This window comes from Macaca mulatta, chromosome 1 (genome assembly GCF_049350105.2).
Source record: "Macaca mulatta isolate MMU2019108-1 chromosome 1, T2T-MMU8v2.0, whole genome shotgun sequence".
NCBI lineage: Eukaryota > Metazoa > Chordata > Mammalia > Primates > Cercopithecidae > Macaca > Macaca mulatta.
In genome coordinates, this window is record NC_133406.1 from 233098443 (window position 1) to 233115623 (window position 17181).

Genomic DNA, 17181 nt, shown 5'->3' on the forward strand with positions numbered 1-17181 from the left:
AAAAATACAAAAAATTAGCCGGGCGTGGTGGTGGTGCCTGTAGTCCTAGCCACTCGGGAGGCTGAGGCAGGAGAACTGCTTGAACCTGGGAAGTGGAGGTTGCAATGAGCCGAGATCACACCACTGTACTCCGGCCTGGGCGACAGTGCGAGACTCCATCTCAAAAAATAAACAAACAAACAATCAAACAAGGCCGGGCACGATGGCTCACGCCTGTAATCCCAGCACTTTGGGAGGCCGAGGCAGGCGGATCACGAGGTCAGCAGATCGAGACCATCCTGACTAACACGGTGAAACCCTGTCACTACTAAAAATACAAAAAATTAGTCAGGCATGGTGGTGGGCGCCTGTAGTCCCAGCTACTCGGGAGGCTGAGGCAAGAGAATGGCGTGAACCCAGGAGGCGGAGCTTGCAGTAAGCCAAGATCACGCCACTGCACTCCAGCCTGGGCGACAGAGGAAGACTCCGTCTCAAAACAAACAAACAAAAAACCAAACAAAAAAACAATCAAACAAAAACTTAGAGATCTAATTAAAGAGAAACAAGTGTGCTCTCTCGTAGGCAACAGTGGAGTCAAAAGACCCTGACATTTACAAGAAAGCCATTTTGACATCACCATCCTCACAGCCACTGTCAGGTACCCGTGAAAATGAGAGCTGGAAAGTTACCTTTTTAGAGAAGCAACTAGCTACTACCTAAGAATAATAAGCACCAAGGTCATGAAGAGATGAGCTGTTACCAACAAGAAAGAGAGCAATCACAAAGGAAGGCGCAATTATGTGCAAGTGTATTTTAAATGACAGCCGTCTCCTGCACCAGGGGAGGCAGAGCTGACATATTTAGTTCAGGGAGCATTTGCAGATACCTTTGGTGCTAAGTGACATTACTTAGAAAAAGAAAAAAGTGGCCAGGGAAAAGTGCAGACGTGTCATGCACACGCACGCCCCCACCCGCACACGCACGCCCCCCTGCCTGCACACGCACGACCCCCACCCATACTGATCTCTCTTTGGCACCCTGAGTCACTTTTTCACTGTGGCCCCTCACGGTGCAGCCACAGTCCCATGCAGGCCAGCACCTCACTGGCTCTGGAACCCATGAAGTGGAGGCTGTCCCCTGCTTGGCTCTGCTGCCCCCCAGGGTCTAAGAAGCACCCATGTCCAAAGTGAAATACCATGGATCATGCTCTGTCTCCAGAGTGGGAACAAGAAACGCAGCCCCACCCAATGATCCTCCTGGTCTAATCTCACTTTTAAGTGACTTGGAATAATGCCAGGGCGTTTCACCAAATATAAAAATGAGCACCCACTCACTCTCTTACTGGGAATGGAAAAACGAGAATGCCAGGGGAGGAATGATGTCTTTGAGTGCAACTGGGGGCCGGGGAGGTTCAGGCTCCCTGCCGTGCCCTCTTCTCTGTGCTCAGAGCTCGCTCTTGCCTGCTGCTTTCCAGGGGAGGGGTGTAAAGACTCATGATGAATGCATCAGTCATTTCCAAGTTGCAGAGTGCTGGGGGCCTCCAGGGCATCAGGCCCCACCTCATGGGGGCTGTGTCTGTGCCTGCAGCATTTGTGGGCTGGCTCCATAGCACCTCTGTGCAGGCCCAGTGCAGAGCTATCTACCGGTTTCTCCTGGCTTTAGCTCTCCTGGGTGACCCAGACCAGACCTTCTGATGTCATAATAAACATCATGGAGCTTATAAAATTAGAGCAATGATGCATTTTTTATGCCTTAGGAATTACACTGAATTGTTAATGTCCTGGAAAATGGCTGAATGCTGCATCCGTAGCTTTCCTATCCCTTAAGGGTGAATTATTGAGCAGGAACACTCTCTCCCCAGGTCCCCGCCCTGGCTCAGAGATCCCTGTATGCACCCAGCGGGGCACTAATGGCAAGGTCAGATCCATTCCCATCAGTGTTGAGGAGAGGAAGAGAAGTTTGTTGGAGAAGGGCAGCCATCGAGGAGGGGACAGTGGTTCTAGGGCTTCCTTCAGCCTCCCAGCCCCCAGCGCAGGAGAGGGAGATGGCAGAGAGGGCCGGAGGGAGGGAGCTGGTGGCTTAAAATGGAGCCATTCACAACCTTGCACAGCAAATGGAGCCATTGGGAGGACACTCGAACGAGAGGAGAGCATTGCTTGAGCCAGGAGTGCCGTCTGCAGGATGGAGACAGGAGGCAGTGTTGTTTTCACGGCATCGTGGACCATGGCACAGGTGAGCAATTTAAATAGGTGATTGGAATCATAGGTTAGAATAATCACCTTAGCAGTCAAAGGCTCCTGGAATTTCTCATTTAATTTCACATTTTAGGTGGACTGATCTGTAATTTAGTTAATCTCACATCTCCACCCAGGAAAACTGGAGCTTTGCACAATATTTTCTGCAGACGACAAAGTATTCACCCAAACTATTTCTCATAGTAAAATGTGCTCTTTGTCCCCAGAGAACTGCTCAATACTACAGAAGATCTGTGTAGGAGCCATGCTTTAAAAACAACAACAAACACCTCAGACAACACACCAACACTTTCCTCCCTCGATAAAGATACCAAAACGAATCTGGTCTCTGGGGTGAGGAGTAGGAGAAGCAGGTCCGAGCAGGTGGGTGCAGAGGAGTGGGAAGGTGCCATTTTGTGTAGGAAAGAATTTAACCTTGCCCAAAGAGAGGTCTGGCTTTTGTCCTCACCTTCTGGGAGGTGAACTCTAAGTCCTTGGAATATCATGCCTGATTGGAGTTTCTTTGTTTGCCTGGGATCCTTGGGTCACAAAATGGTCTAACCATATGATTTAGGGTAGGTGTTGGCCACACTGGATAGGTTTAGGGTAGGGGTTGGCTGTGCCAGAAAGATCAACAATGTGACTTAGGGTGGGGGCTTTGGGTCACGTGGTATCAGCTGACTCTGGAGGAGCTGGAGAGGGAGGGCAGTGACTTGGGCAGTCACCTGTGTGATGGAGCCACAATAAAAACTCTGAACACTGGGGCTATGGTGAGCTGCCCTGGTTGGCAGTACTCCATGGGTACTGTTACACATCAATGCCAGGAAAGTCATGCTTTTCATGACTCCATGGGGAAGAGGACAGTGGAAGCTCCATGTCTGGTACCTTCCTGGACTATGCCCTATACCCTTCCTTCCTTGGCTGATTTTAATCTGTATCCTTTCGATGTAATAGAGTGCAACTGTGAGTATGAGAGCTTTTGGTGAGTTCTGAGTCCTTCCAGTGAATGATCAAACCTGAGGGTGGTCTAGGGGACCCCTTGCAGTTGGTGCAGAAATAAGGGTGGTCTTATGTGGATGGTGTTCCCTTTAACTTGACAGGTGGCTAACTGACATGGTTTGGCTGTGTCCCCACCCAAATCTCATCTTGAATTCCCATGTGTTGTGAGAGGGACCCAGTGGGAGATAATTGAATCATGGAGGCAAGTCTTTCCCATGCTGTTCTCACGGTAGTGAATAAATCTCACGAGAGCTGATGGTTTTAAAAAGAGGAGTTCCCCTGTACGAGCTCTCTCTCTCCATGTAAGATGTGACTTGCTCCTCCTTGCCTTCCACTATGATTGTGAAGCTTCCCCAGCCATGTGGAACTATAAGTCCAATTAAACCTCTTTCTTTTGTAAATTGCTAAGTCTTGGCTATGTCTTTATCAGTGGTGTGAAAACAGACTGATACATTAACACTTGCACATTCTTTCTACATATGAAGGATACTCCTATGAACACACATTACAGTTTTGATAGAGAATTAGCCACTGTCAAGTGTGTTCCCTCCAGATGGAGGCACAGGGGGTCTCCCCTGGCCTCTCACACCTTCCGGACACTCGAGCACTCATCACATTAATTATGTTGGCCTGTGTGCCTCCTTCCCTGGGCTGTGAGTTCCTGGGGGGTGGGGGGATGCCTGGTTGATGGGTGAAGCCTTGGTTCCACCAGGTACTGTTGAATGACAGATGGGTGGATGGGCTGCCACCTATCAAGGCTGTTTCTTCCATATAGTTTATGACCCAGTTTGGGGGAGAGGTGCCTGTGAATGACAACCTGAGGCTGGGTGCTGGGAGGCTTCAACAGGGCCATGATGTGAAGCACCAGGCCTGGAGCCTGGCTGGTGGTCATTACTGTCACTGTCATAGCAGTGTGTTTTGGAGCAGCAGGATTCCTGTGGATAGGGAGGTTTTCATGGCCCCTGACTCACTTACTCATTCATTCATTCATTCATTCTTACCTTCACCAGGCAAATGTGGGACTGGGTCAAGGGCATCACAGAGGGTCAGATGAGGTTCCCCTCCAGGGCCCCTGCACCACAACCCACCAGGTAGTGACTTGCCAAGGACCAGCCCAAGAAACCCCCTCCCTCTCTGAGGCCTAGAGAGAGGGCTGAGCAGCTCCAGGAAGAGCAGTGCTTTTTCCTTTCTCTTCCAGCTTCAGTGAGCTGAATGGAGGATTTCTCATCAGGTAGCCCTTTAAAAGCTCTGAAGGCAGCCTCAGGGCACATTCAACAAAGAGGTAGCGAAGGATCAAGCTTCGGCATTCTGGTCTTGGGCCACTTGCCTGGAGCTTGTTCAGTGACAGGGAGACCCAAAGGGAGGCGATGGTGCCTGGTTAGTCCTGGACACCCTCCCCAGCCTGGTTCTGATGTCAGAGAGGCTATCTGGGCAGCTGGATCCTAAAGCTGAAGTCAGTCAGCCGTGAGGACAATGGCCATGAAGATACCACTAGGCCATCTGTCCTTCCCTCCCTCCCTCCCTTGAAGAAACCTTCCCTCAGACCCTACTGTGTCCCTGGACCCCTACACTGGGGCACGATGATAATTAAGACAGAAGTCCTTGGCCTTGGGACTCAGCAATATTGTCATACTTATCAATTTCCTCCACACCCACAGATGTGCTTTATTCAGTGCCACCTCCATGCAGACATTTCAGACTTTCTCTCTTTCTCTCTCTCTCTCATCCATTTGCTCTCTCAGCTCTGGGGGCTATACCCACCTGCCATTGACTTTTCACAAAGATGTCCCAAAAGCCCCTTAAACTCAGCCTAACTCCTAACTGGTCCTCCTCCAAGGTGAATGACATGGAGCCTCCATAGTGAATCCACCCACAAAACCTCCTGATGCCATCTCCTCCATGGCTCTCACACTGTCCCTGTGCCCCCAGAATGGCCAAGTTACCATCATCTCTAGCCAGGATGATTTCCTGGTCTTTCCTCACCCTCTCTGAACCTCCTTCAATCTGTTCTCCATGTGGCTGCCATGTGCGCGTCTTCAGAAGCCAACTTGGTCACGTCCCTGCCTCTCCAGCCTTCGGTGGCTTCCCTCTCCTTGGGGATAAAGCCTGGCGCACACAGCCCTGGCTCTGGCCTGATCTACTGCCTGCCCCTCTGCCTCACTGGCTTCATGGCTCCCTCCCACCACAGAGCTGCTGCACATGCCATTCCTGGGGCCTGGAATGTTTGCCTTCTCTCTTCAGGGAGTTAACTTGTGCTCATCCTTCAGATCTAGGGTTGGGGGTCATTTCTTCAAGAAAGCCCTCCCAGGCCTCCCTGAGAAGTCACCATCCTCCATTATAAGGTCCCCAAATGCTTGTTCGTGCGAAGGCAGGGGTCAGTTCTGATGTTTCCTCCGCTGGACGAGAAGCTCGTTGACTGCAGGTCCTCATCTGATCCATTTCTTCTGATCCTCATCACGTGACACAGTGCCTGGCACCTAACAGGGACTCTACTGACAGTTGTCATGAATAACCAGGCAGCAAGGACAGGCTCCAGCCCTGGGAGGCAGCTCCAAAGTTGTGCAGGTGCAACAGGAAGCGGCTCTAGAAGCCTCACATGGCATGGAGGTCAAGAGCGGACGATGGGGTCACACCGCTGTGTGTGACTCTCTCTGCGCCACCCACTCACTGTTGTCTGAGCATCTTCATCTGCGGACCAGGGGCTTCACAGGTTGCCGGGAAGTCTCAGTGAGTCACTACACATGGGTACGCATCAGTACTTCATAGCCAGGTCCAGGCAGGTGGTGCATGTGCAGATGTCAGCTGCTGTCCCTCCTGGTGGCAACTCTGTGCCAGAAGGTGTTTTGCTGAAAGAAACAATCACGGCGGCTCAGAAGTCTGCCACGTGTCTCAAGACCCATCGATGCAGCTTGGTGCCACTGAAGTGATGCAAGATGTCACCAGCTCTTCTCAAGACCCCCAAATGGGGTGTGGGGCTGGGGCAGAGTTCCTCGTCCATGTGCCAGCACATCTCAGGATTTGGTATGACAGGAGACACTCCGAGGCCTCCACTGGGTATCTCCTGATCTGCTGATGCCAGAACTGGTCCTTCTGCATGAGGGGCAGGGAGCAGAGGGCTAGAGCCAGGTCACTGCTCCCTCTCTCCTGCCAGTGTGAATGTGGGGAGAGTGTCAGCTCACTCTGCGGGGACACCAGAGGCAAACCTTGACCTCGCCAAAGAAACCACAACCCACCACACAGAAGCCGCCCAGGGCTCCCAACCGGCTTTTTTTTTTTTTTGAGACAGAGTTTTGGTCTTGTTGCCCAGGCTGGAGTGCAATGGCACGATCTTGACTCGCTGCATCCTCCACCTCCTGGGTTCAAGTGATTCTCCTGTCTCAGCCTCCCGAGTAGCTAGGATTACAGGCGCCCGCCACCACACCTGACTAATTTTTTGTATTTCTAGTAGAGATGGGGTTTCACCATGTTGGTCAGGCTGGTCTCGAACTCCTGACCTCAGGCAATCCGCCCGCCTCGGCCTCCCAAAGTGCTGGGATTACAGGTGTGAGCCACCGCACCTGCTGGCCGGCTTGTTTCTTATCCACCTTTGTGTCCTACCTTCTGGGGCACAGGTGAATTTCGCCGTGGGATGGAGAAGGGGAGACAGACAGAGGGAGGAGAGCGTGCGGAAGGAGTCAGGAGGTGACTTCCATCCCAGTTCAGCGATGGCTTGGGGCCAGCAGCTGCTCTTCCTAGGGCCTGGGTTCCTTCCATAAGAATGAGGAGATTGGAATATGGGACAAGTTCCAACTCCTGAACAACCTCACTTTGTTTCTGGTGTATCAACTGTTTTCCCTCTGCCACTGATTTTTCTTTCTCTTTTTTTTTTTTTTTTTTTTTTTGAGATGGTCTCACTCTGCCACTCAGGCTAGACTGCAATGGCACGATCTCAGCTCACTGCAGCCCCAACCTCCAGGGCTCAAGCGATCCTCCTGCCTCAGCCTCCCGAGTAGCTGGGACCACAGGTGCCACCTGTGCCACCACACCTGGCTGATTTTTGTATTTTTTTTTTGTCAAAACAGGGTTTCTCCATGTTGCCCAGGCAGGTCTTGAACTGACCTCAAGTGATCCTCCTGCCTCGGCTTCCAAAAGTGCTGGGATTACAGGTGTGAGCCACCACGCCTGGCTTGCCACAGATTTTTTTTTTTTTTTTTTTTTTTTGAGAAGGAGTTTCACTTTTGTCATCCAGGCTGGAGTGCAATGGCGTGGTCTTGGCTCACTGCAACCTCTGCCTCCTGAGTTCAAGCGATTCTCCTGCCTCAGCCTCCCGAGTAGCTGGGACCACAAGTGCCACCTGTGTCACCACACGTGGCTAATTTTTGTATTTTTGGTAGAGGGGGGTTTCACCATTTTGGCCAGGCTGGTCTTGAACTCCTGACCTCAGGTGATCTGCCTGCCTTGGCCACCCAAAGTGCTGGGATTACAGGTGTGAGCCACTGTGCCCGGCCTGATTTTTTAAAAAGTCTCCTGTTATTCATGCAGTATGGTCCATATGACACATACCTGCATCTCACTCTTTTTTCCCTAACAAAGGACTCACAACAAAGGATTTCACAACAGGTGCAAAGTCTCAGCAGATTACTGCCGGGGAGGGAGCCAGTCTTCAGCCTATCAAAGACTATTTTGAATGTCCTGGTGTCACAGATGTGGGGGACAAGGTTGCTGGGCTGCTCAGAAGGGTCAGAGATATGTGTATTTTTAGGAGCTTCTGAAAGGACAGATCTTTGTCCTTGGCCCCAATTAGAGGCTGAGCATCGGACTGGATGGGAAGGGTGTCCTCTCACCTTGCTCAGGACCACTAGGAACTTGCATCCCCACAGAGGCTGCACTAGGGCCCAATCAGCACTTGTGTCTTCTCTTCTCCACAGCGGGTGTTCTGGGTCTCAGGACCACTTCTCCCGGCAGCTGCATACACAAACTGGCACCTCCCTTGGTTTCCAGGGAGATGGATTCTGGGAGCCCAGTCCCAGGAAAGGCTAAGGACATCAGCTCACCACCGGCCTGGACCAGCCAGATCCCCTGACCGGTCTCTCTGTGGTCCCAGCTTTGCCAAGAGGCCTTTCTTCAAGGCTATGCTTTTAGGGGAACAGCTGACCCATATCCGAATGCTGTGGTAGAATAATGGGAGTCCAGCCAGGCGCGGTGGCTCATGCCTGTAATCCCAGCACTTTGGGAGGCCAAGGCGGATGTATCACTTGAGGTCAGGAGTTTAAGATCAGCCTGGCCAACATGGCAAAACTCTGTCTCTACCAAAAATACAAAAATTAGCTGGGTGTGGTGGTGCACACCTGTAATCCCAACTACTTGGGAGGCTGAGGCAGGAGAATCACTTGAACCCAGGAGGCAGAGGCTGCAGTAAGCTGAGATGGAGCCACTACACTCTAGCCTGAGTGACACAGCAAGACTCTGCCAAAAAAAAAAAAAAAAAAGGAATAATGAGAGTCCGATGTAACTGATTTAGGAGCTGGGGCATAATTGCCTAAGCAGGCCTGCCAGGCAGGCTTCTGGTGAAGCTGCACGATTCTTGCACCCAGCAACAACCAGTGGTCAGGGCCCGGGAGCTGTCTCTACCAGGTCTGATATCAACACAGTGTTTGGGGGTGAATCACAGTTTGTTCCTGCTTTGGGGCTCACCTGGAGCCCCTGCTACCCAGCAGGGAGCCATGAAGAAGGAATCTGTCTCTGGGACTCAGAGCAGATGTGGGACATCTCCACGAGCCCAGGAACATCTCCTGGGGCCCACGGACCTGTCAAAAGGTTGGCGAGACCAACACCAGAGGTGCAAGGTGGGAAAAGCAGGAGACGGGGCCTTTCCTTCTGCTGAATGAGCAGTGGATGGGGCAGTGGGAGGCACACGATCTCCTGGGCCAGGCAAGAGTCTGAGAGACTCCTGTCCTTTCTCATCTGGCCCCAGACTGCGGAAGGCTGTGGCTCTGAGCTCAGAGACAGGTATGGTGCCGTCTCACCTGGAATTTCCAGCCATTTCTCTGAGTTCTGCAAATCCATGGAGCTCCCTCTTGCCTCAGGACCTTCCGACCCACCTCTCCCTGCTTGGAGGGCTCTTACCCAGCTCCCCGCTTGGCATCTGACCTGCCCGACCATGTCCTTTTTTGAAACACCTTCGTTTCTTAGCCTCCATGGGTCACATCCTGCTGGTTTTCTCTCCGTCACACTGGCTGTCCTCCTCACCCCCTCGGCCAGCTCCTCGTCTGCTTGGTATCCATATACCAGAGGAGACTGCGCTTGATCCTGCAGCCTCTCCTCTGCTTCATCTGTGCCCTTTCACGGAGCTAGGTTGCTAAACGCCATCTGCACGCAGAGGACTCCTAAACATCGTCTCCATTCTGGATCTCTCGTTGGCCTCCAGACTTTCGGACCCCACTGTGAACCCGCCGTCTCTAATGAGGTTGTCGGATGTAACGTGACCAAAATCGAACACTAGATTCTCCTATCCCCTCGGGTATGCTGCTGCTTCAAACTTCTCCATCTCAGGAAATGGTCTGCTGTCCCTCCGGTGGTTGGAGCCCCAAATCTAGGCGTTATTACTCATCATTCTCTCCCATTCTTCATATTCAAATCATCAGCAGAACCCTTGACTTCACTTCCAGACAACCCCAGACCCACCCTGTCCCTCAGGAGTCATCGTTCCAGCCTTGTCAGAGCCACCATCACCTCTTGCCCAAACCGACGCCAGAGCCCTGGAGAAGTCTCTGTGCCAGGGGAGACACAATTCATTCTCCAGATGGCAGCTGCGGCGTTCTTGCAAACATACACCTGTGTGTGGCAGCGCCCCTCCCATGGTTCCCCACTGACCTCAGAATAAAAGCCCAGCCCCCTACTCTGGGTGATGGCCTCTGCTGACCCCCTGGCCCTCTCCCATCCCTGCAACCCCCTCCACCTCCCCTTCCTCTATTCTGGCTGCAGCACACTCTTCAGCTCCCCCAACATGCCAGGCTTGCCCTCCCCCTGGGGGCTTTGCTCCTAATTCCCTGGCCTGGAATGTTCCTCCCACGGTCTTACTGTGGCTGGCCCCTGCCTGTCATTCATACCCCAGCTTCAATATCACCTTCTCACATAGGCCTCCTCTGACCTCCCCCAACCTATGAAGCAGCCACCTTGGTTCCCCCTCCCAGACCATCCAGGGGAGGTTCCCTGCCCAGCACCTATCACCGTCTGACAGTTTCCTTTGCAACTTGTGTGTTGTCTTTCTTCCCCACTAGAATATAAACTACAGGAGAATAAGGATTCCCCAGAGCCCAGAACGGTGCCTGGCACCCAGCAGATGCCGCATCCATATTGACCAGGTGACGGAAGACCAGACAGCCCAGGTGGAAGGAGGTGGGAAGACTGGTTAGGACATGCACAATTGATTAGTTTGGGCTGAATTAAGGTGGTGGCAGAGAGGATGGCGAGAAGTAGAGACTGTGAGAGAAATAAAGGAGAGAAACATGCTAGGCTAGTGTTGGGATGTCGGGGAGGGAGGGAGCAAGGGGTGACTCCTGGGTTTTTGGGTGGGATTATCCACAGGGGCCAGGAATGTTATCAGAGAGGTAGCTTGGGGAAAACAAAGAACGGCCATTTGTCCTGTCTGGGACCTACTGGCTTGCCCAAGAGAAACGTGGGTCAAGCTGCCCTGTAGGCTGATAGATGGATGGCCTGGATCCAAGACGAGAAACAGAGGGGCAGCCATCCCTGCACCCCAGTAGGTGGGAGAGAGAGCCCTGGCTGGGAAGAAGCCCTCAGGGAGCGTGGGCAGGGAGAAGAGAGTAGTCAGGAGAGAGCTGGCCATGTGGACATGACAGAGCATTTTGGAAGGAGAAGCTTGGAGACTGGGAAGCAGCAAGCAGGGGAGTGGGAGGGAGGGGCAGAACTGCACTGCTCTCGCAGAGCCAGAGGGCTTCTCCTGGGGAGAAGGCCATCAGTGGGGACACAGGGGCTTGGAGCCCTTAAGTCGAATGAAGACAATCAGGCCTTGGGGTCCACAGGGATGTGCTGTGGCCTTGGCAGGAGCCAAGTTGGTCAGTGTGTTCATGGTGGGTGGCTGTGGGAGGCCGCTCTATCCTGCTGCCCCATGGCATGGCCATCCCCGAGCATCCCAACAGGAGGGTGTCCTGCGAGCAGCTCCTCCAAGCCAGGAACTGATCTTTCCTGTATCTGCATCCTTCCCCAAATATGTATTGCTATGTATATAGTAAATGCTCAATAAACACTGAACGACCTGCACTTCCTGTGATGCTCCTTAAAACACGCCACCTGTGACTGTAGGACGGTGCCTACGAACTCCTTAAAACACACCATTGGCCGGACATGGTAGCTCACGCCTGTAATCCCAGCACTTTGGGAGGCCGAGGTGGGCGGATCATGAGGTCAGGAGATGGAGACCATCCTGACTAACACGGTAAAACCCCGTCTCTGCTAAAAATACAAAAAAATTAGCCGGGCATGGTGGCGGCTGCCTGTAGTCCCAGCTGCTCGGGAGGCTGAGGCAGGAGAATGGCATGAACCCGGTAGGCAGAGCTTGCAGTGAGCCGAGACTGTGTCACTGCACTCCAGCCTGGGCGACAGAGCGAGAACATGCCACCGGTGATGGCAGGACGGTGCCTGCGAACTCCTTAAAACGCGCCACCCGTGACCGCAGGACGGTGTCTGCGAACTCCTTAAAACATGCCACCTATGACCGCAAGACGGTGCCTGCAAACTCCCCGACACTGCGGAGCCCCTGGAGCCTAAGCTGTGCTGCCTCTTTACGGCACCTCTCACGACACCCAGGGCAGAACCCCGCACACAAGCCCTCCGGAGGCTTCTGGTGTTTTCTGGGGTCAGTTTTGTCCTTCAGTGAGGCCTCACAGCCGGGATCATGCCCAGGACCACGCCCTGGGGACAAGCCCACAAGAGACGGAGTCCCGCATTGAACAGTGTTCCTCAAATGCTCCTGTCTACAGGGAACCTCAGAATGGGACTTCTTTTGGAAATAGAGTCTTTGTAATTAGTAAATTACAAAAGTAATTAGTAATTCATTAAGACGGGTTCACACCGGATGGGGTTGGCCTTAATCCAATGACTGGTGTCCTTAAAAGAAAGTAGGGACACAGACACACACATAGGGAGGACAGTGGGGGCAGAGACTGGGGTTCCGTTGCCACTAGCCATGGATCCACAATGATGATCAACAGCCACCAGAGCTGCAAGTGACAAGAGAGGGTCCCTCCCTAGCACCTTCAGAGGGGGCTCAGCGCTCCAGGACCTTGAGCTCAGGCTTCCAGTTCCCGCAGCTGTGAGAGCGTATATCTGTGTGAAGCCACCCAGCTGGTGGGCATTTGTCCGGCAGTCACAGGAAAAGCTGGCTGATCTTGACCCCTGGAGGGTCTAAGCCGCCACTGTCATGCACGCGCTGGAAGGAGCCACCTGGCCTGCAGGTGGCCGGGAAGCCAATCCTGGGAGACGAGCCTGCATCTGCCCGAGTCCTGGGGCTTCCTCCATGGAGGTGACTTTGCTTCCCGCTCCAACAATCAGGACAGGGTGGCAAAGGCTGCCCCTCGGCCTTTGTGGAGAGGTGAGCTTCCTCCTAAGGGCCATTTCTCTGCAGGGTGCCATGTGTCGCTGCTCCAAGGAGGCCGGGTGGGGCCCAGCTCCAAGGTGACCCACTCCTTGCCACACAGAGGAGCTCCACTCAGGTCTGCTTGGTGTGGCCCCAGCTGCAAATGGCAGGAAGTCACTGTCCCAGGAGGATCTGAGGACCAGGCCTCTTGGTCCTGGCTGAGGAGCACAGCTGGCTGCTGAGGAGCCCCAATGGCTACGATGCTCCCCAAACTGTATGCTGATGCGTCTCCCACCCGCCGCGGTGCTGAGGAAAGCACACCTGGGGAGCACACACACCCAAGCAGACAGACGCCCACTGCAATGTGTCACGAAGCAGACCCCACAGAGAGTGAGAGACGGGTTACGAGGAGGGCCCTGTGCTTTGAAGCATGGCACTGGCTGGGCTTGGAGAGGATGTGACTCCTGCCACTCAGCCTCAGGTCCCGAGTGCAAGACCGGCTCATGCCAGCTGCTTCTGCCACCTGTCACTGCTGCGCACAGAAGCACCCAGAGGCCCATGCGCTAATCAGCTTGTGTTGGCCCCAGTCCCCACTCCAGGTGGATATCAGAAAGCTCTCGGCGGGGCGGGGGTCCTTTCTTCCTTTGGGTGACCCCTGGGTCAGTGCTTCTCCAGCTCCCCCAAAGAGCTCCTGGAGGCAGGAGAGGGTAAGCGGGGCCTACCGGTCTTTCACTATGGGCGTAATTCAAAGTAGCTCTTTGAAGTCAAGATCATTCACCCATGCTGTCTTATCTGAAAATTTCTTGTGAATTTTGTATTCTGCTCCACAATACAAACTGTATTGGTTTTAGCAAAGCAATGGCATTTTACATTATTTAGCAAGGAAGTAATTTTTGCTCCTCCGTCTTCCATCATCTGGGACAAGTGATGCCTTTAGAATGTGTCCTCAGTGTACATTGTACGCTCTTTTTTTTTTTTTTTTTTTTTTAGACAGAGTCTCGCTCTGTCACCCAAGCTGGAGTGCAGAGGCACGATCTTGGCTCACTGCAAGCTCCACCTCCTGGGTTCAAGCCATTCTCCCGCCTCAGCCTCCCGAGTAGCTGGGACTATAGGCACCCACCACCACACCCAGCTAATTTTGTTTTTGTATTTTTAGTAGAGATGGGGTTTCACCATGTTAGCCAGGATGGTCTTGATCTCCTGACCTTATGATCCTCCTGCCTTGGCCTCTCAAAGTGCTGGGATCACAGGTGTGAGCCACCACACCCGGCCAACTCTGTGTACATTCTTTTACAGCATCCCATGTCACGTAACATGTTCATGGGCCAGCTGAGGGTTACTGGGAGGTGGGCTGGGTGGATCTGAGGGAGGGAGCCAGCCTAGGAGGGGCCAGCCCAGGCCCACTCAGCAGAAAGCCCTGGAGTGTAACCATTGGAAGAAGAAGCCAGAGGCCTTCCGGGGGCCAGTGTCCTAGCTGGAATGGCCTTTCCCACTTACCCTGGAATGTACCCCTGGACTCTGGGGCAGTGTGCGGTCTCCCAGCTCTGGTGGGTGGAGGCTGGTGCTAGAATCAGCCCACAAGGAATGGCCAGCAGGACCACAGCCACATGCCAGGAACAGGCCCTCTCACACCTAAGGTGGCAGCTCCGAAGTGGGGGCAGAGCTGGGGGCCGCCCCAGAGACACATCTTTCATCTGGTAGCATAGAGAGCTTGGTCGGATCAGAGGGCCAAACCGAGAGGCCTTTCCTTCTCTTCACTTCTTTAGACAGGAGCGAGGCTCTCAGTCTTCCCAGACACCTACCCCAGGGCCAGGCTGCCCCAGAAGTCACAGGATAACCCCCTCTGTCCCTGGCGAGCTGCAGGGGCAAGCTGCCTGGGCTCACCCACCTTACACTGAGGCTTGCCCAGGAAGCAGGCACCTGGATAATAAAGTTTGAGCTCTTAGTCCATGCTCCGCACTCTGCCTGAGATGACACGGCCCCCCCTCACCCCTGGGGCCAGAAGGGGGCCTGCCCAGGAGACCAGAGGAAGCCCAGGAGAGCAGCCCAGCCCAGGGGAGCTGCACACAGGTCTTACTCCAATCCTCTCATCCAGGCAGGAGGCTCAGTTGCCTGAGAAGCATTGAAAATAGAGTCTAAGTCTAAGCGGCTTAGTGGGGTTCCAAGAAGGGCCAGCAGGTGGGGGTGGGTACAGGGGACCCTAAATCTCCTCAACTTGGCCTTGGGGAGAATCAGATGCTATAAGACAAGAAAGAGTCAGGCACACAAAAGTTCCGCTCACCTTCTCTTCTAGGGACTCAGGTCACTTCAAGGTGTTCCCGTGTCCTTGGCCAGAAGAGGGCCCGCCCCACCCCCTCAGCTCCAAGGCTGCAGTGTTGAACTGCCTGGGTTTATTCTCTTTGCAAACACAGGCACAGGCGAGGCAAGTCCACACAGATAGCATCCTCTTGAAGTTCAGCTCGGCCCTGGCTGTTGTATCCACAGGACCTATCACAGGCATAAGTGACATTTCCCAGAGATCCTCCCCAGTGGGTCTCCAGGGTAAACCCCATTGCCTGCCTGTCTTTAGCCTGGAAGAGGTCCCCCTTGCATCTCTGTATGAAGAGCTGGCCTGCTCAGACCTCCCTGGGGTCCTGTGCAAATGGCCTGGGGTTAGGTCAGGCCAGAGGAAATTTGTTCTGAATCCGGACCTTTGTGGGTGGAGGAGAAATGGTGAAAACGGTAGTTCTCAAAGACCCTGGCCTAAAGACAGCCGCCCTTTCCCTCTCCTGCCACCCTTGATGCCCCTTGTTCCCGGGCTAACCCTGGTCAGGCTTCAGGTCTCACCAGGGGGGTCGCTTCCTCTGTGAAGCCTTCCTTACCACTAGTTAGATTCAGCTTTTTGACAGTCCCTCCTGCACTCACTCATTCACGCCTGCCTGCATTCATATCACAAATATGTACTGTAGCCCACCACGTGCCAGCCCTGGGCTAAGTGATGGGGGTCTGGCAGACAGGGCCTTTGACCCTGGAGCTCACAGTGGGGCGCAGGGAAAGGGAGGGGAAGACCCCCTAGGTCTGGGGGAGGCGCTGCAGCTCCGGGATCCAGAAGGCTGCGATTCCTCCTCCCATCTTCCGCCACCTCCACGCCCGGTCTCTCCCAGGATGGCTGCGCCCCAGCTGAGATTTTGGGGACGTCGGGTCCCTGCCCCGCGGCCTCAAGGTGGGGACGATCACTCTCCGCAGGGCGGGGCTGCGCAAACAAAAGCTACTCCAAGGGGACAAAGGCTGCACCGCAGGGACAAACACTTCTCCGCAGCTGCTGCTGCTGCTGCTGCTGCGCGCGCGCGCGAGTTCGCTGCGGCCCGGACCCACGCCCCCCACCCGGCCTTTAGCCAAGCAAACAAATCCATGTTTTAGATCAAATGAGGGCCGACAGTCTCTTCCCCAAACAATTCCCCCCGGCCATGGCGGAGGGGACAAAGGGCGCTCCCCACATGCAGTGGAGGCCGCGGAAGGAGGGAGCCAGGGCTCGCCGCCCGGGACCGAAGGCCCGCGGTCCCCGCCGCACGCTGCGGCGCACTCGGAGGCGGATGGCCGGGCTCAGGCCTTCCTAGTCCTCGCAGTCCCTGCGGGCGCCCTGGACCCCGCGGGGCGCGGCGCCGCCAGCAGTTCCGCGAAGGGCCCCGCATTGCGGCTGCGCGTCGGCGGGCGGGCGGGCGCGCGCGTGGGCGAGAGTGTGTGCACGCGCGCCGCCGGCAGCCGTGCCCCAGTTTGCTCCGCGCTGCAGTCCCCTGGCGCCCACCCCTTCCCCAGCCCTCCTCCCCTTGCCGCGGCGCACCAGTCTCCACCGCCCGGCCGGCGCGGAGGGAGAATTGGCCCAGCGCCCGCGGGGGCGGGAGGGGCTGAGCCGAGAAACTGCGGAGACCGAGGGGAGGGGACGGGAGGGACAGGCGGGGACGCAAGGCTCACCACCGCCCGGCCACTGCAGCATCGGCCTGGACGCAAAGTTCACGGCCAGGCCCTGTGGCTGGCCAGAGGCCCGGGACCCCCGCGCTCCCGGGTAGCTGTTCCAGCGGCCCCCTTTGCGCTGCGGCTGCGGCACTGCTTCCCCTCCCCCCTCCCCTTAGTATTTATCAAGCTGGTGAAAGGCTGGGAAGCCTGGGCCCTTGGGTGGGTGAGTGCCTTGTATCCATTTCGGCGGAAAAAGAATAGCTAGGGAAGCCCCGCTTCTCCCTAGCCAGGTGGGGTCTGGCAGTTCCTCTGTCCCCGCCTCCCTTCCACTCCCACTCCTTGAAAGGACAACTGGCCCAGACCAAAGGAAAGCGTCCTTCAGGGTCCTGCTCTGCTCTCTGCAGGGCCCCTGAGCCGCGGTGGACCCCAGGCTGGCCCCTCTGGTTCAGCAGGGCGCTC

General features: G+C 54.9%; 1 protein-coding gene and 1 long non-coding RNA gene across 22 annotated transcripts in view; one reads left to right on the plus strand and one right to left on the minus strand.

Annotated features, from left to right (window-relative positions):
* CAMTA1 (calmodulin binding transcription activator 1) overlaps nucleotides 1–17181 on the minus strand; it is a 973269-nt gene that overhangs the window by 74623 nt on the left and 881465 nt on the right. Inside the window, exon 1 of one of the 21 annotated variants that reach the window (XM_077976350.1) lies at nucleotides 16741–16888. The exons of 18 other annotated variants lie outside the window; for them this stretch is intronic. In XM_077976350.1, coding sequence (XP_077832476.1) covers nucleotides 16741–16762 — 22 coding nt within the window. In that variant the 5' untranslated portion in view covers nucleotides 16763–16888. Of the gene's footprint in view, nucleotides 1–15070; nucleotides 16457–16740; nucleotides 16982–17181 lie in introns of those variants that run through there. 2 more of the 21 variants (XM_077976406.1, XM_077976384.1) reach the window with 2 other exon arrangements.
* Nucleotides 1453–10873, plus strand: LOC144336800 (uncharacterized). Its single transcript, XR_013409116.1, has 3 exons — nucleotides 1453–2211; nucleotides 8120–9711; nucleotides 10472–10873. It is a non-coding gene; the product is annotated as an uncharacterized LOC144336800 (long non-coding RNA).